General features: G+C 49.9%; 2 protein-coding genes across 4 annotated transcripts; both read right to left on the reverse strand.

The window, feature by feature from the left end:
- Positions 1 to 362: 362 nt before the first annotated feature.
- PARS2 (prolyl-tRNA synthetase 2, mitochondrial) lies at positions 363 to 8,023 on the reverse strand. 3 transcript variants are annotated; one of them, XM_032117863.1, is made up of 3 exons: positions 7,911 to 8,023; positions 6,781 to 6,891; positions 363 to 1,805 (listed from the first exon to the last, which is right to left on the reverse strand). In XM_032117863.1, the coding sequence occupies exons 1-3, from the start codon at positions 8,002 to 8,004 to the stop codon at positions 379 to 381; spliced, it is 1,632 nt and encodes a 543-aa protein (XP_031973754.1). In that variant the 5' UTR covers positions 8,005 to 8,023; the 3' UTR covers positions 363 to 378. The 3 variants fall into 3 exon arrangements, with proteins under 3 accessions (XP_031973754.1, XP_031973756.1, XP_031973755.1); XM_032117865.1 differs by lacking the exons at positions 6,781 to 6,891; positions 7,911 to 8,023 and adding an exon at positions 2,383 to 2,470; XM_032117864.1 differs by lacking the exons at positions 6,781 to 6,891; positions 7,911 to 8,023 and adding an exon at positions 1,938 to 2,115 and having other exon boundaries at positions 363 to 1,806.
- Positions 8,018 to 17,823, reverse strand: DHCR24 (24-dehydrocholesterol reductase). The gene is made up of 9 exons (XM_032117866.1): positions 17,488 to 17,823; positions 16,106 to 16,261; positions 15,535 to 15,640; positions 15,147 to 15,265; positions 14,793 to 15,056; positions 13,905 to 14,048; positions 12,759 to 12,956; positions 11,833 to 12,011; positions 8,018 to 10,237 (listed from the first exon to the last, which is right to left on the reverse strand). Exons 1-9 carry the CDS (start codon positions 17,743 to 17,745, stop codon positions 10,084 to 10,086), a joined length of 1,578 nt encoding a protein of 525 aa, XP_031973757.1. The 5' UTR covers positions 17,746 to 17,823; the 3' UTR covers positions 8,018 to 10,083.
- Positions 17,824 to 18,322: the final 499 nt, after the last annotated feature.

The raw sequence follows: 18,322 nt of genomic DNA on the forward strand, positions 1-18,322 counted from the left end.
TGCTGAGAACTTGGCAGCGAGGGGAGCCCTCCTGTCCCCCTGTGCAGCCCTGGCTGTCCTGTGCTCTTGACAAGAGGCCATGGCCAGTCTGTCCCTGCCAGGCAGTGAGGGGATGACCCTGCCAGTGCTCCCACAGCCACACGAGGCTACACGTGATGGAAAAAGCAGCTTCCAGGGACCTGTACCCAGACACAGGAGAGTCCCTGGCTATGTGGGGAAATGTGGGCTGGTTCCAGCTCAACCTCAGCAGCTGGCAGACCTGCAGGACACCGTGGCTGGCTCTCACGTGAGCTGGATTTGCCTCTGCTCACCCAGAGCCATCACATGGGCTGAGATAAACTCAGTGCAGCAGAGACGACAGATTCAGAGATGAGGCATTTAAGGGACTTGCACTTTACTCAGCAACTCAATGACCCCTTCCTTGGTGAGATACAAAACCTCGCCGGTGTTCTGATTCCAAACCTCAAAGACCGGGGGGTCCTCACAGACCCTCTTCCCAGCCACAACCACGTACGGATAGCCCAGCCTGTTGGCGTCCTTCAGCCTTTTGCCAATGGTCAGCTGGGTCCGGTCGTCCAGCACCGAGTCACCAGCGAGGTGGGGCAGTGCTTCGGCCAGGTCATCGTACACCCGCTCCAGCAGAGCCGCTCCCTCCTCCTCCTCCTTGCTGCCCCTCTTGGGGGGAATGAAGCAGAGCTGGAAGGGTGCGATGAGGCTCGGCCAGCGGATGCTGTCCTCAGTGGAGAGCACCTCGATGGAGGCCGCCAGGATGCGAGTGACGCCCAGGCCGTAGCAGCCCATTTCTGCCAGCTGGGGTTTGTTCTCGGCAGAGGAGAAGACGGCGTTGGCGACGGAGGAGTACTTGGTACCCAGGTAAAACGTGTGCCCCACCTCAATCCCTTTGGTCTCGGTGAGTTTCTCACCGCATGTGGGGCACGAGGTTTGCCCCCCGTTTAGCGTCTCCACATTGGCCGCAAAATGTCCCTGAGGGCACAGCACCAGCCTGTCCTCGCCGATGTCTGCCGGGAGCTGGAACTCGTGGGACGTGGTGCCGCCGATGCTGCCCGTGGCCGCCTGCACCTTGACGAAGGGCAGGCCCAGGCGGGTGAAGAGGCTGCAGTAGGCGTCACACACCTGCTCGTAGGTGTGCCGAGCCGCCTCCTCGCAGGTGTCGAAGGTGTACATGTCCTTCATGTAGAACTCCCGGCTGCGCAGCAAACCAAAGCGGGGCTTGGGCTCGTCCCGGAACTTCCTGGTGACCTGGTAGAGGCGCAGTGGGAGCTGCTTGTAGGACAGGCCACTCTGCGAGGCCACCAGCTCCGTCACCACCTCCTCGTGCGTGGGGCCCAGGCAGTAGCCGTGGTTGTGCCGATCCACTAGCCGGAAGAGCTCCGGTCCCATCTGGTCCCAGCGGCCGCTGGCACGCCACAGCTCTGCCGAGCACAGGCTGGGCAGGTTCAGCTTCTGCCCGCCCACGGCCTGCATCTCCTCGTCCATCACCTTGATCAGCTTCTCCATGGCGCGGACGGTGGGCGGCAGGTAGCAGTAGCAGCCGGGGCTGGTGGGGTGGATGAGCCCCCCTTGCAGCATCAGCCTCTGGCTGCGGCAGGTGGGCTCCCCGGGCCGGCCCTCGGACCCTGCCTGGCCGCCCATGGGCAGGGCCAGCGGCTGGAAGAGCTGCGAGAGCAGCAGGCGCCTGGCCCCGCCTGGGGTGCCACCGTGCCGGGCCCTGATGCCGCGCTGGCGGGTGCCCAGCGCCGGGAGACGGCACCGCCTCAGCAAGGCCTCCATGGATGGAGAGGGCCCTGCGGAGAGAGAGCGGGACAGAGCAGGGGTCAGTGCTGACCGCACAGCGGGGCCACAGCACAGAGTCTGCAGCCACTCTGACACGCACATGTGTGCCCCAGAGCTCACACGTACCCACACACGCCTGGGGGCACATACGTGAACACTCTCGGGACATACAGGCACCCCGACGTCGACATGTGAATGCTGCACAGGCACACCTGCACACCTACAGAGGCACCCAGGTGTCCACGCCTGCACGGCTTCCAGGCACACCGGCACCCCAGCACACCTACGTGTGCTCACACACACCCGCACACCTTCGGCGACACACAGGCACCCGGACACGGACATGCAGGGACGCTGCACGGGCACACCTGCACACACGCGTGGCTGCACACGCACCTGGGTGCAACACGCGGGAACACCTTCCGGGATACCCAGGTACCCCTGCACGGTCACGGGCACACGGGAATGCCGCAGGGGCGCCCCTGAGCACACACACACGGACCTGAGCACACGGGCCTGAGCACACACACACGGACCTGAGCACATGCACTCTCTCACGCGCGCACACTCTCACGCGCGCACACTTACACCCGCGGGGGCGCGCGCCCGGCCCCGCCGGCACGGCCAATGGGGGAGCCCCTCCCTGTCACGTGGGCGGACACACGCGGACGCGGGCGGCGCGCGCCGCTCTCTATGGTTCCGCCAGGTGCAGCGGGCGCCACCTGCCGGCCGGGAGGAGTGTCTGCAGCGGTGGGGGGGGTGGCACCGGGCCAGGGCTCACACAGGACTGGCACCGTCAGGATTCGGGAGTCCCTTCCTCATTAACAAGGGCTTGGAAAACTGAGAAGGTCCCGGATCTTGGGAGAGACTGCTACCGTGGAACTTGCTGCCGTCCCACTGGCTCAGAGGGACAGGGACCATTTGTCCGTCCTGCCCTTGGAAGAATTGACCTTCATCACCTCAAACAGCACCTTCACCAGCTCCATCCTCCCCCTCTGGTGATGGCTTTGGACAGCTGGGTCACGTCCAGAGTGTGGTTATGGCAGACTGCCCTCAGCTCCGCAGGTGCCGACTGGGAATTCCTCATCTTTCTTAAGACCCTGCTCATCTCAGCCTTTCTGTCTCCAGCCTCACCTGCCCAAAGCTGAGTCTGCAGGAGGCACCACAAGGTCTCAGTGGAGCCACACCGCCCAGGTCAATGACCTGCTCAAAGCACTCGATGGCAAATGTTTTCTCTTTGTCCCTGAGGCGCTGCAGTTTGGGAATGGCATCACCCAGGTCAAACTCCACAGCTTGGCCCAGGAGTTTCATCCACCAGGAACAGTTCTTGCAGAGTGTCCACCCTTATGTAATAGTAAAAAGTAGTAAATAGAGCCAGGACGGGACAAAATGGGTCCTTGAAAACAATGAGCCCATCAGCTTCCCCTTCCAGGCTCAAGTCTTGGGGCAGCATGTCCCGAGTGTTCAGGGGCAGAACCACTCAGAGGGGGCTGAAGGAGGGCTGAGAGATCAAAAGCCTTCTGATCTCATTCCATCTTTCTCCACTCCAGTCTGGCAGACAGACATTGCCTCGCACCCAGTGACCACCTCCACACTGCACTTTTCAGCCTCCTCCCTCAGCTCAGAGGGAGTTAAACATCTCAGAGAGCAACTGTGAGCACATAGTAAAGTACTCCACTAGAGGAGGAGACAGCACTTCAATGAGGAGTTAAATAATCCTGTTTAAATATAGGGAAATAAGAATGAATCCTTGTTTTGTTTAAAAATGGGATTTGAAGAAATCTTCACAGTTCTTCTATAATGTGAAGTCCCCATGAGCACTCCTGTTTACAGAGGGCTGGAAATGGGCAAAAGCAAGGGATTAAAGAGCACATCTTTGATGCTCCAGGTTATCTGGAAGCATTAAAGTCATCAAACAGGCGAGCCAGTTCTACAAGGTGACTCAACATCCTGTGTGCCCAGAGGGACCTGTGGGAGTCCTTCAGCAGCTCAGTGCTAGAGCTGGGATCTGGCCCAGGTTTCCTTGCCCTCCCAGACCAGCCTTCACTGGTTTTGTCAGGCAATTACTTCTCCCTGCGTGTTTGTCACTATTAGACAAGCACTGCAAACACTGTTTGGGAGAAGCGCTGTGGCTGTCTCAGAGGCTGGAGGAGCAGGATGGATCCTTGTGGGAAAGGAATTTGCTCACACCTTGGACACCCAGGTGCTGCTTTGTGTCCTTCAGGACCTCCAGAGCCACATTGGAAATCCCTCTGTCCATCTCCTGCTTGCCCAGGAATTGTGAGATTTTTACCAGGTGGTTCAGGACGGGAGGGTTGTCTTCATTTCTGTTGTTGGAGCCAGAGAAGTGAAACACATTTCCATCAGTGACTTATTACCTGCTGTGCTGATCAAAGGGACAAAACCATCTTGGATTGATTCACTGGGGCAGTGTCTTAACCAGGAGGGTTTAAGGCTACACAGGAGACGTGGTCTGTGGGGAAAGCTGATCTCTTATCAGCTGACAGGACTGAATGGAGGGCTCAGCTCAGGGGTTATGTGCCTGAAAGCCTGTCTGGGCTCCTTATTTTTTCCAGCTGTGTTGGGGGAACCTAATAAAGGTACTGCTGTCCCTGCAGCCTTTCACCAAACTGCTCACCCGCTGCTTTGCTGGGGCTGATTTACGGCATCGGGGCCAAACGTGTGGCCTGAGAGGGGTGTGCCCTGCACAGGGTGAGACTGAGGGGCTCAGCTCCTGTCTGGGGCCTCCCTCCCTCTTTGCCCCGAGGGATTTCCGGGAGGAAAAAATGCCGAGGATGGGGAGGAGATAAATGAAAGATCATGCAGGCAATAGCAGCTGCCTTGAATCAGTCCCTGGCACAGCACCAAAGAGATCAAGGGGTCAGTGTGAGAGTAGCCACTGGGGTGGTGGAAAATGGTTCTTCCCTTTCCAGCAGCATCCCCAGATAGCACCAGGCCAGGGCTGGGGAAGAGAAGTCAAGGCAGGTGAGAGGCCAAGTCATTCAATGGTCAAACCTCTCTCCATCCTGCAGAGGATCTGCAGTTTGGGCTTGGGGCTGGCACAGAGTGGTGGCACATCCCACCCGCCCGTGGACGTGCTCCTACACAGCTTGTGGGGTCCGTGACCCCACACTGCTGGCTCACACACTTGGCCCACAGATTTGAATCCCCTCCAGTGATATTATTGTAACTGCTGGACAATGTTTTTATGCCCAGGGGAGTGGTGGTTACAGGTCCTGCCTTTGACTTGCCCCTTGAGGAGTTGCTGGGGGATATAAAATTACTGCACAGCCCCTGCACCCTGGCAGCTACCCAAGGTGCAGGTGCTCTCTCCTGGGTAACCCTTGGGTACTTTCAGACAGCTCCTCCTGAGCAGACAACACTTTTTTTTCCCCTGCCATGACCCTGCTGTTTTCCAGCCCTGTCTGCACAGAGGAGGGGACATCCCCTAGGGAATGGAGATGCTGGGTGCCACGGTGATGGTTGCCATGGCAAGGGCTGCCACCATCCCCGCAGTCCTTGGGGACCAGAGCTGTCAGCCTGTGGCTGCAGGCAGTCCTGGGGACACAGGCAGCCAGGTGAGAGCTGGATGTGTGGGGAGAGCTGGACTTACTGATGTAGCTCTTCTCATCTCCCAGCCTGTCTGTGGCTGCTGGGAAGCAGCTCCTTGCATAGGGAATGGTCCAGGACACCCAGCTCAAGCTGGGAGCAACTTGGGGTGGAAGCACGAGATGTGCTGAGCACCAACCACAGAGCACACACTGCCTGCAGGCAGGTGAGCCTGCCAGGAGCTCAGCAGCGACCACATTACCTCCACCTGCATCCTCAGGCCTTTGCCCTTTTCAAGGGATGCTTGGCCAACCCTTCCCATTAGTTTTGCTCTCTTTCACCTGCAAGCAAGCAGATGCACTTCATGGATGAGGGCAGCTGGGTTTGAGTCCTTTTAGGTGCTAGGAGCTCCTTGTATCCTCAAAAAAGTCATAGTCTGCTGCTTAAAAGCCAGTTTATCCTCTAGCAGCATCAGCACAGCACAGAGCCAGTGCAGGTAGGAGCCCCTCCCTTAGTACCCATTCCTGGAGCTGTATTCATCTTGGCAGCTTCCCCACAGAGAACCAGAACAAAGCCTAAAGGGCTCAAAGCAGGCAGGGAAAGCTTTAGTCTGAAATAGTCCACCTTGGCTAGGGATGAACAGCAGGAATCCACATGGTTTCTCTCCTTTATCCAGCTGAGTGAGGAACAGGCAGCTTGAAAGAGGTCAAGACATCTTCGTAATTGGTGGGGAACTTTTGGATTACACTTGAGTGGGGAGGTTGTGACACTGCTGCCCTTCACTGCAGCTGGCAGTAGGTGACTGTGAGCGTGCTCAAGCCTGCAGAGATAATCGACTCTCTGTGGCCTGCTGTGGCCAGAACTGCTCCTGGAGGAGACTGGCTGGGCTCTCACTGGTTACTGTGTCCTCTCCTCCCTCCCCTGCAGTGTGGGCTCCCTTGGGTTAAGATGTGCCACTGTTGCTGTATCACTCGCCAAGGTGAGTGGCTCTGATGCTGGCACAATCAGCCTGGTGCATGGGGCATTTCCCAAACTGGGGGAACCTCAGGAGCAGCCAGGAGCAGCCAGGAGCCTGCAATTCACATGGCAGGGGCTGACAGGACCTGGGCAGGCCCAGGAGCAAAAGACAAGAGAAACTGCTGGAGTTGTACCATGCGTTCCCTGGGATAGATAGGGCTGACAGGAAGCATGACAGAGAGGATTCCCTGTCCTCTCTCTGCCTGGATGAACATGGTGACTTAAAGGAGGGGGGCAGTGACACTGCAACTGAGCAGTAATTAACTGTTTTCAGCTGGGACTTTAGAGAAGTTACATACATCAGAAGAGGATGCCAGATCCTGCACATCCTCCCAAGGAAGATGTGGTGGCACACGCAGCTCACTCAGGGTTAAACACATCCTTTCAAACTCTGCTGCTACTCACAGGAGTTGCACATACCTGTTATGGGTGGTGTTACCACACCTGAGTCGCCCCAGGTCCACCACAACTTCACAGAGAACTGGGTCTGAAAAAGTGCTACCATAGCAAGGCAGAGCAGGGAATGAAAACCTGGAGGCAATGGAGAGAGTGAGATGAGCAGGAAGTGTCAGTAGCAACAAAGGCTGGCCATAAAAATGTACTGGGAGCACGCTGGTTCTCCTGGAGTTAAGTTTTATCAGGTCTCGTACAAGTGTTTAGACCAGACAGGAATAATTAAATCTAGGTGTAATTACATGTTAGTTGTGGCTGATTAAGTACGCTAATTAATCTGCAATTATCATTTGGTGGGGGGAGATAATGGAACACAGGTAAAACTGCAGTGATTTAAGGAAATCCTGACTATTGTTCCCAAGGAGGTCTCTGAAGGGAAATGCCTGAGCAGTGATGTGCATGAGGGAGGGCACAGAAACGCTGCTGGGACAACACAGGAGGGTTGTGAAATGCAGCCTAAGCCAAGGCCAGCACAGAGTGTGTGATCAAAGCAACGCAGGGCTTTGGCACCTGAACTGCAGCTCCAGCAGAGCTGAGGCACTCGGCAGCCTGGCTTTCAGGAGAGAGCCTGGGAGCTTCTCCCTGGGAAAAGAGCACTGGGAGGTGTACCAGCTGTAATCGGGGAGGGGCAGGAACACCTCCCACTGAGCCTACAGAGCTGTCATGAAGGCATTTATCAAGGACACAGAAGACGTGGGTGTGAAACTCCTCAGGCTGAGGAGTGCACTAAGTCTTCCTCTCACGTTTGGCTGCTCATTCAAGGCAGGGATTAGATTTATTAGCATGAAATGAGAAGAATGAACTAACTACCCACTGTCACTGGGTAGCACCTAAATCCAAAATGGGGGTTTGTCCTCCTTGGACAAAATGGCAGAGGGAAAGAATGAGGAGGTGTGTAAAAAAATCGGGACAATTGGCATCATGAGGCTGTATGGAGCTAGTGGGGCACAACTGAAGGGTTAAAGGCTCAGCTATGAGGTATTTCTTTTATTGCAGGTGTCTTGGGGCAAAGATAAGTGAAGGCTCACAGACTTCAAAGACATTCTTAACAAACATCACCTCCCACCACCTCCCTCACAATGCCTTGGCTCTCTTACCCAGACTTTTCTCAGTAATCGCTGGCCATGTGGAACGGCACAAGAAGCACGAGAGAAATGATAAACAGCTGTTGAAAAGCAAGCAATCACTCATTAAAAGACACCCCTTGGAACAGTACACCGGCCAGAGCTTTATTTTCAATAGCCCATACAACCAAAAACCAAGAGCAACAGCAATGATGTGTGTGCATGTGTGTGACTGATACAGTGCAGTACCCAATCACGGCATACAAAGTCTGCCAATAAATTAAGGAGTGAAAAAACAAACACAGTGCATACCTAAAGATCATCAGTACATAAGTGAAACACAGCCTAAGTAGAAGTATTTGCATATCCTCTAGCTGTTTTAACATTGCCCTTTCAAAGCTAACCAAACCATTCTTGCTCTGTGCAGACTATTATACAAGCACTGGGCTACATCGTAGCTTCACCCCAGGGACAATTCCCTCGTAGGGGCAGGAAGGCAGGTCACACCCTGAGAATCAACACTTGCCTTCCTGTGTACCCCTGGTGCAACCAGGAGGCGTGGCAGACACTCCTGGATCACTGACACAGCTCCACGGCTCGGGCAGCACTGAGGACACTCTGCACTGGCCGTGTCTCCCCATGGAATGCTGCCCCTGCGCAGGGTTTGAGGGGGTACCTTACTTGCACACAGTGTGCATCACTGAGTTACAGCCCAAGCTTATTCCTGCTACTGCTTTATCATTGGTTTCATCTGGACCTTAAACATCCATCTATCAATAAATAAAATCATTGGTTTAGCAAGCATAATAAAATTACACCTCCCACTGGTAACTGTTTGAGAAGTTCTCCGGGTTACCCCCTACACAAGCCTCAAGAAAATTACTTTCTTTTCTCTCAGGCTCAGTAAGGTTTCAAGTAACAATTTTCAGTACTGCTTGGACAAGACACAGGCTTGGTTTGGAACCCTGATTCTGGCTACAGGGTCAAAACATTTCCACACTTCTACACTCAACTGTATCAAGTCCGTGACTGTGCCATTTTCACCTGCGAGCAGCAGAAGAGGGAACTAACAGTACTTGCTGTTATTTCCTCTCCAGGTGACTGAAACAGTCCTTTTACAAAGCCTATCAACCTAACCCAGCTAAAATGAAAAGCAAAAATGTCACTCGAGTCCGAACCAAAGCCTGTGTGTATCAGGATTCACATCAAGAGTTCTCATCCACAGCCAGTTGCTCTAACAAACCTCCTATAAACGCAGCCTTTACTTCCTTCTCCTACAGGCCAGGACAGAACAGTCTGAGATAAGCCATATCTTCCTCCAACTGAGTACTTATAAGGCACTAAAATTAAGCCACAACCAAAAAACCCCAAAAAACACAAACCCAAAAGAAACCCAAATAAACTGACCCACAAAGAAATTAAAATTTGGCTATATGAAATAGCAGCATTTTTTTTTTTTTCAGTGGTCTAACAAAGCCAGAACATTGATACTTTGGGGCAAAAAACCAATGCACTGTTGGCCAACTACAAAATACCTAAAAACCTACACCCATTCGCACTCCATAATCAAAAATCAGTACAAATCTGATAGGCACAAGTAAAAAGCATCTTCTTCACACCTCAATGCTCAATTTTCCAGCAGAAGCCAGGGCTGGGGAGCTCAGCTGCCCTGCAGGACAAGCTGAGCAGCGCAGCACCACAACCACGCAGCCAGAGGATGATGGAATGTGGATGACCCTCTGCAGAGCTGCTCTACAGGACACTGACTGGAGGCAAATGTTTTTAACAACATGATTAATTGGACAACGTGTTCAGCTTTGGCACCTATTTCTGAGCCCTCCCTCCCATTCCAAGAAGTCGAGTTAAATATAGCTACAGTACACAGCTGGTGTAGCTCCAGTGTCCTCATCCATTCCCATTATTTTTTTTCTGCTTGGAAATAGGTGAACTCACCTATGTCACTACATTAGATACAAAGGCTAGCACTTCAGATTTCTTAAAAACAATCACTCTGAGTTTGGAAAACTGCTTTTAAAACATACGAAGAAATACTAAACATAAACGTGTAAAGCAGGAATTCATACCTTTAAACATCAATAAGAATGAGCTTATTTGGAGAGCAATAAAGCTTTTTTTTTTAAAGGACATACTGACTAGCTATAGGTAAATTCCTCTTTCCCTGATTGCTTGGTGAGCTCAGCCAGGCTCAGTGCCTTGCAGCTTTGCAGATTTTGTCATACACTTCTGGAAAGGCATCCTTGCAATTCATCTGCTCCCTCAGCTTGTGGTACAACGAGCCATCAAACATATCCCAGAACTCCTCACGGGTCATGTAACAATCTGCATACAGCATCTGGAAACTGGAGAGAAGGGAAAAAGAAGAGACAGAGATTCAGTATTAACTGAGCCACAAGATTTGATATAGAATATTAAAAAAAAAAAAAAAACAATTCAGTGCAAGCTATGAATAGCAAATACTTAACAAAACAAAAACATCAACAGTGCTTTTTAAAAACAAGCCAATACAATTGCTCACATGGATTATGCTGGGACACTCAGCCAATTATGTTTTATGGACTTAGTGGTTTTTTTCTGCCTGTTTTCTTAGGATCCATGGAGGTACAAACACAGAATCTCATATTTGCCTGCATTACAATATCCATTCAAGACAGATGTAACAATGCATCCTTTGACTTTTTCATTTCTTTGAGAACAGAACTAAGAAGGCAAGACACCACCAAATGAGACCAGGCCAAGAAGATAAATTCATAGTGTAAACAAAGCACAGTATAACAAAGGTCCATTTACAAATTAAATCCTTCTTTAGCTGTGGACTCCTCCTCGCTTCCATAGTGTGCTCTCTAAACTGCAGCTTCCATCAGAATACAGCAGCAAAACACAACCTAACATAAAAGATCTATTGTTTTGTGTGATTATGAAACTGGAAGATTAACCATTTATCCATTGTTCATTTCCCAGAGACAGGTAGAAAACAGACCAAACTTTGTCAGTAAAGAGCTTTAAATTAAAAGCTTAATTTCAACTTAATGAAAAAAAAAAAAAAAGCTTAAAATTAACTTTGGGTTGCTTTGTTCTCTGGCAAATCACTTCTTGCAGCTCCAAGTCATTTGCAGTCCCCAAATCATCTCGAAGCAGCCTTGCCATTATTGCTCAGCCACATGGGACATGATCACTGTTAGACTGAGAAGTAGGTCAAAATAGAAATGGGGATAAATTATACTGATGGTGTAAAAATACCGTGTAGTTGCTTTTTTGTTCCTGAGAAACCAGCCTGTGGCTGCTTCTCCACTGACACTGCTCCAGCAAATTAGGCTGGCTCGAGTCCGTGACAGATGGTGGGCACATGCCTCACGCCCACTGTGGTCCTGTGTAATAAGAACCGAGGCAGGGAAAAGGAAGCTCTGGAGGACAAGTTTTGAAGGAGGAAAGAATGCCACCAGCACACAGGGAATGACTGCAGGGACAGCCAAGGCTGGCCCCTGGGCAAGGACATCCTGGTGGTGCAAGGATGGGGCAGAGCCACCGCGTGACGCTGCAAGGACTGCAGGGAGAGCAGTCCCAAGGGCAGGCAGGGAAGCTGTCCAAACTTTTGGGATTCCTGAATGAGGGATTCCAAGGATGTATTTTGTAGCAGCAGACTCTACTCCCAGAGCAGCCTGGAGCTGAAAGGTGACCTGAAGTCACCCAGCTCCCAACTACACTGCAAGAACTTCAGCCAGTGTGTCCTTTTGTTTGGTTGGTTTTGTAATCAAATAATAAAGTGAAATCGTATTTAAAACTCACCAAAATTAGAAATTAAATTAGTTTCCAATTATTGTGGTTGTTAAATTATTGCAATATTAAATATTGAAGTTCTGTAGGATAAATAACTGATTAAACCACATGGGTATGAATTATATGAGATTACTACTATTCTGAGGAGTGGGGTCCTTACCCGTGCACACTTCTTACAAACTTTTCCATTTGCCTCATTGAAGCTCTGGCTTCAAATTGCTTGCTTTTGGGCTCTCCATAAGCTCCTATATCCACGTAGAGTTCAGTTTCATTTCCTTTGGGATGGACCATACCAGGATTGTTGGGCAATATGAAAGGACATAACCAAATAGGATACACCTGCAGGGGCAGGAAAACACTTTATCACTTATTTTTTAACACAATCATCCTTTAAGCTCTATAATAAATGTTACAAAATGAAGAGTTAAGAGAACTTCTCCCCAGTCTGGGACTGAAACCCTTGCTTTCAGCTCTTCCTTCCCAGCTGTCCTGGTGTTGTTTTTAGCTGGACTTTCTAATGACCATAACACAAATAGATTAAAAATGTCCTCCTAGAGTTACATCTCCTCTCCTTAAATATTTGAAATTAAAAGGGAAAAAAAATCCCACAAACAAACCACCTCAATCTCAAAGCAACAACTGAATAAACATTCTGAGCAAAAAGAGAAGGAAGTGATTTCTTTTCCAGATCAATCCAAAACTGAAATTGTCAAAATTGAAATTCTATACTAACTAAAATAAATTCAGAAATAAAAGCAAGAAAGGGAAATGAATCTCCACAGTTGGTGTTTAGTGAGACCACCAATCATTCTAGGTGAAGATCAGTTCAAATTTTAGTCTAAGATAAAAATCTTTTAGAAGTGTTGGCTTCTACTAAAGTTTGACTCTCTTATTTAATTCTTCTCTTTTTCAGAAAGCTGTGTTTATTTCTGCTGCAGCCTTGCACCATGGACTCACACAGCACAGCACTCCCCAGGACACAATAATGGACCTTTTGCACAAGCAGGATATTATGTCTTATGATCAACAATCACACTTCTTATCACAACCCAAGATTTACTGTGTTCTAAGACAATGTGTTCTTACATTAAGGTCAACGTGGAAGGTCTGGATGGATTTTTCAAGGCTCTTCATTGGCACCAACATGTCCTGCACAACGTGGTGCTGCTCGTACAGCTTCCGAATGGCTTCTCCTTGGGTGAGCTTTAACAGGGAGATTTTTGGGGGAACCATCCAGCCGAACAGGTAACGGAACACAGGGTTATTGCCAAAAGGAATGATATCCTTCAAAGAGGAAAGAAAAACAGTTCGACTGAAGAAGGTGTAAGCGGAACAAAAGAACACTTCAGAAGCCTCGGAGCAATATTAAACCAGATTCTCAATAAATTTAATTACTGATACTTTTGTGAAGTCCTAAAATACAAATATGAGCAAATTAGAGGGGCCTGGATTGCACTTGGCTACAGAGCCCTGCCCCAAGCCTTCTCTGGTTACCACTGATTTTCAGTTGTACGAACCACAACATACCCAGCCCCAAATAAATAATTGCAGACAATAAAGTTCAGAGAGCAACAGGCTATCATGTTACAACAGCCAAGGGAGGAGTGCACAAGGAGCTACCCTTACAGAAGTTTTGCAATAACCACATAAAATTTCTCAAAAGCATTTTAAAGCTGTAAAATTTTAATTACCACCTGCACAGCCAACTCCTGTTCAGCTTCTGCAGGAGCTGAAAGGATCTGTTACCTCACTCCAGAGATTCAAAATGAGATAACAGGAATATTTCAGAATATCAAATAAAGTTTTGCGTAAGTACACATGACAATAAACACATTTGTGAAATTCCAGGTAATGACATGCTACATAATTACTTTTGGCGGGGCAGTTTTTCAGCCAGAATTTCACATCCATGTTTTTTCCACCATCTGAAGTTGAAAATCACTCAGTAGGTACAAAAATTTAACGCTGAAAGACATACTTAAGGTCTAAATTCAGAAAAGCACTAAACCAAAAGTCAGGAGTTTCTGATACAACGCCTTATATGTGAACAAGTGTCTTTGGATTTGCTGTACCCAAATGCAGGACTTGTAAATTTGCCATAAAGTTTGCTGGCTTTTTTCTGCCATGAAAGACAGAAGTCGCTGCCAAGGGGAAGAAGGTACTTTGTACCTACACTGGGAAAGGGCAGAGTACCTTCCTGCAGATCTATCCGTATTTTGGAACTGGTCTTACTTGGAGCTCCCAGAAGATACTGCGAGTATGTCTGTGGTAGTAATGTCTGGAAGGAATGTACTCTACTCCAGTCCTGTCAGCTTTCAAATACTTCTCCACATGCTTGAAGAACCACGGCTTGTAGTAGTTGCCAATTCTGTTTATCTACAAGAAAACATGCATTCATTAGACAACAGTTACACCTTGCTAGACAACAGAGGATGTCCCCAGATTCCTTTCCTGGGAGGAATCTGTGTTATACCCTCTGGATGAGACTGTCACAAGGCATCCAGGGAGCTTTCACTCCTCCACCTGCAAGGCTCCTGCTTACCTTTCTTGTCATTAAGGTTTAAGTACGGCTTGCCACTGACAAGCTATTGAAGAGCCCAGAAATGCGACAGAACTGAATTCCTAAAATGCCAATCTCTAAACCCACCATTAATCCAAAATCTCACACAGCAGAGGAGAAACATCCAGGTGGAGGGTTGCAGGAACACTTAGCATGACTCTCCTGTGCATGTCCCTGATATACTTTTATGAGTATTAACAGAATTAAAAGCTTGCTGGGAAGAGAGTTACTCTGAATAACTGCAGTTCAAAGCAGCATTGTTCAGTCTAAGATCCTCTCTTCCTCCTCAGGTACTGCAGTGAAGAGGCTGCAGACTGAATTATTGGCTAGAACAATGAAATCAGTGGGTCATTTCTCATCAGTTGAGGAGATTTACAGAACAGACTCTGTCATAGTAGCAAAGGGCTGTTATTTAAAATATTCTCATGGACAGATCTAATTTTTAATCCTACCTTAAGGGATTGTTCCAGTTTTATAATGGTTTTATCCTAGCATCTAGTACAGCTTTGGTTAGACTTTGGGAGTATTTTTGTCATTGTGAGTAACTTCCCTTTAGTTACCTTGCTTTGCTCAGCTTCATCAGTCAAGACTCCTGTCATGATGACTGCTTCATCCAAGGAATACATAAGTCCTTCCACAAAACTATTCTCCTTTTTCTTAGACTCTTCAGTGAACTTCTCACAAATCTTCTGCAGTCCTCTCACTGGCTTGTAATGTATTTTGACATATTTCTTGGCAGGAATCATTTTTATTTCTGCTGCAACCAGGAAACCCAGAGTACCACAAGACCAAGGCACTGCATAAAATAGGTCTGAGTTTTCAGTCTGCAAAAAGTATGTCATACTAAATCATATATCCACAACGATAACTGTCAATGACATTGTAAATGATAGCAAAGTAACATTTTGTCTTACTGGTGAACATCTCACAAGGCTTCCATCAGCAAGAACAAGTTCATAGGCCACGCAGGTGTGCTGAAAAAGTCCATAGATATGGGATGAAGACTCAATGCCAGTTCCCATGATCAGGCCACCTTATCAAGAGAACACACAACAAATCAAATGAAACACAGTCCAAAATGTGGGTGATTTATGAGAGCAAACACCCACTTCATAAACTCAAATTTTAAGACTATTTAAGAATAAAAAGAAAGGAAGTGCTTATAACATAAATACCACGAAGAACATAATGTTCAACAGAGTATTTCTAGAACCTTTAAAACCATGCAATGTTTTACTGCATAAAAAACCCTAATGAAAGCGCAGCAAAATCAGTGAGTCTCTTGTCATCAACGACCCTTACCTACTGTGAGATCATCAAGCTCTGGTACCACAGGAATAGTCCAGCCCATGGGATTCAGGTATGCAGTCAGCTGGCCCATGGACACCAAAGGTTCCACACGAACAACCTAAAAAGCAAAAAAACCCCCAAAAAACAAAAAACCAACCAAACAAAACCCACCCCAAGTTCTCAACAAACATAAATGGAGAGTTCAGCATTAATGATGACAAAATATGGCTAACTGGATATACTTCCATCTGTTACCAGAACTCAGAGGCTCACTTTCCTAAGAGCGCTACTAAAAATAGTGGGAACTGTTTAGTGATTCCTCCTCTGCCTCAACATCTTGTTGCTCAGTGCCCAAACCCATAAATCAATCTGGTCTTTTAGACTTCAGCACATAAAAGCCAAGCAATTCCATATGCTGGGTTTTTCGGATAAAACGATCCAAGCACACATTGTAAACCCTTGAAATTTGATGGGTCTGCTACAAAATTTTGTTCTTTGTGGAATCTGATCTCTTCAGCTCCGAGTATTGTAAAGAAAACTGTAAAATCCATTATAGTGAATGCTTTGTGATGGAATTTGTTACCTGTCTTTCACTGTCTACTTCCAGAACATCCATTAAATTGATCATGATGTTCTTATGAGTCTTCTTGTACTTCCCAACACGGAGTGACACAGTCAGCCAGCCGGGCCGGCCCGTGCACATGTATCTCTTGCTGCCTTCCTTCTTCCATTCCCGGACCTGCAAGAGCCAACAACTGTCAGAGTAGGGATGTTTTGGAAGCCTTTTGGCAGACCTCTGAACTTCTAAACAAAATACAACCAGAGCGGTTCAGTTACGTAGAGGAAGCATTTCTAATATCCTGTAGCTTTGGGGTTTTCTTTTGGGGGGAAGGATTCAGAAAGCTATCAAGACACTACCAAAGAGTTAAAAAAACCCACAGGAAAACCTCCTCTAAGGGAGGTATTATCACTGTTATAATCTTAATTATAACAAAATACACAAAACCACTCCAAAACACACAAAAAGTGCCCTGAGCTTGCAAATGAACAGGCAAAGAGAGAAAACTTGGTCTAGTGGAAGCAACCTTAAGCAACCTGGTCTAGTGGAAGATGTCCCTGCCCATGGCAGGGTGAGGTTGGAATGAGATGATTTTTAAGGTCCCTTCCAACCCAAAGCCTCCTAGGATTCTATGAAAAGTTGAGAAGGAAAATGTGTAAGCCATACGTATGAGCCACGAATTCTGCAAAGCCACAGTGGTTAACACCTGGAGCACAAGCAACTGCATCTTCTTCAAAGCTGAGTTGCTACTACAGCTGGTAAAAAAAAAAAACCCAATCAACAACCCCAAACCCTCTGAGAATAACGCCGTGCACATTAATATCCATCTGTATCTGTGATGTGAGAGACAAGGCAGGAAACAGAAGCAGACGTGACAGAATTACCACAAATACCAGAGAACACAGAAGAATTACAGACATCTGCATTTCTGGGTGGAGGAAAAGTTTAATCTCGCCATGAAGCACCTCCTGGAACTGGCAGTGCCGAGCAGCAGGATGTGAGTGGAATCTAAACACGCTTCTGAGCCTGCCGTTCAGAGAAGGCTGTTTCCATGTTCCACACACGTGTGTCCCTGAGCCTGCTGCGCGTCCAGCGCGGCTCGCAGCGCATCCCTGAGGACACCGCAGTGCCAGCAGCCGCGCGGAGGCAGTTCCACAGGAGTTTCAGCGGGACAAGAACCCTACAGGGGGCTGAAAGCCCCGCTAGCGTTTATTCCTTTGTTTTTCCCCGCTCCAGCCGGACTTTGCCCCGGGTGAGGAATGGCGCGGGGGGGGGGGGGGGGGGGGGGGAGAGGACGGGGATAGCGGGATGCGGGCGCGGGATGACAAGAGAGCGGGACAGGGACACGCTCTCCCCTCCCAAAGCCGTGGTACCCCCAGAGGTACCGGGGTCCGGTCAAGCCTCACCTGCTCTTGGATGTGCCGGACGCGCTGGGCGTGCTGCCGCGGGGCGCTGTGGAGGCGCCAGACGGCCCATGCGCGCAGCTGGTAGTAGATGTCGAAGAGGATGGAGAGCGGCATGAGGAAGAGGCAGACGAACAGCCAGCGGTGGTGCACCAGCACGGCCTCCAGCCCGCGGTGCCGCACCCACAGCACCAGCAGCAGGAGCCCCGCGCCCACCGACCACAGCGCCGACATGGCGCCCACCACCCGCTCGCGCTCCATCACAGCCGCGCTCCCTTATGGGACCCCGCCATGCCGCGCCCGCCGCTCGCGCGCTCGCCGCCCGGACCACGCCCCTCCGTCCCCATTGGCCGAGGAGTGAGGCGAGGGGAGGCCGACGGCCAATCGGAGAGCTCCGCGGAGATCGGACCAGGCGCTGAGGGCTCCGATTGGCTGCGCGCGGCCGGCCCCGCGCTCCCCTCATCGCCGCGGCCACCGGCCCCCGCGGGGCGGGGGTGTCACCGCCTGGGGACGGGGGGAGCGGGGCCGGACCCCCGGGAATGGGGACCGAAACCCCCGGGCAGGGCTGGGAGTGGGGACTGGGCATGGTCAAACCTCCGGGCAGGGCTGGGAGTGGGGACTGGGCAGGGTCAAACCCCCAGGCAGGGCTGGGAGGGGGGACTGGGCATGGTCAAACCCCCGGGCAGGGCTGGGAGGGGGGACTGGGCAGGGTCAAACCCCCAGGCAGGGCTGGGAGGGGGGACTGGGCATGGTCAAACCCCCGGGCAGGGCTGGGAGGGGGGACTGGGCAGGGTCAAACCCCCGGGCAGGGCTGGGAGTGGGGACCGGGCAGGGTCAA

The sequence above is a fragment of the Corvus moneduloides genome, chromosome 9, assembly GCF_009650955.1.
Source record: "Corvus moneduloides isolate bCorMon1 chromosome 9, bCorMon1.pri, whole genome shotgun sequence".
Classification (NCBI taxonomy): domain Eukaryota; kingdom Metazoa; phylum Chordata; class Aves; order Passeriformes; family Corvidae; genus Corvus; species Corvus moneduloides.

Excerpts from the sequence above, each read along its gene's own strand:
- DHCR24 (XM_032117866.1), bottom strand. The coding sequence starts at position 17,745 with ATGGAGCGCGAGCGGGTGGTGGGCGCCATGTCGGCGCTGTGGTCGGTG. Across the intron at positions 15,057-15,146 it reads GCCTTGTGAGATGTTCACCA|ACTGAAAACTCAGACCTATT; the intron begins GTAAGACAAAAT and ends TACTTTTTGCAG. Across the intron at positions 14,049-14,792 it reads ATGAAGCTGAGCAAAGCAAG|ATAAACAGAATTGGCAACTA; the intron begins GTAACTAAAGGG and ends GTTTTCTTGTAG.
- PARS2 (XM_032117863.1), bottom strand. The coding sequence starts at position 8,004 with ATGAGTGATTGCTTGCTTTTCAACAGCTGTTTATCATTTCTCTCGTGC. Across the intron at positions 6,892-7,910 it reads GATTACTGAGAAAAGTCTGG|GTTTTCATTCCCTGCTCTGC; the intron begins GTAAGAGAGCCA and ends CATTGCCTCCAG. Across the intron at positions 1,806-6,780 it reads GGTAACACCACCCATAACAG|GGCCCTCTCCATCCATGGAG; the intron begins GTATGTGCAACT and ends CTCTCTCCGCAG.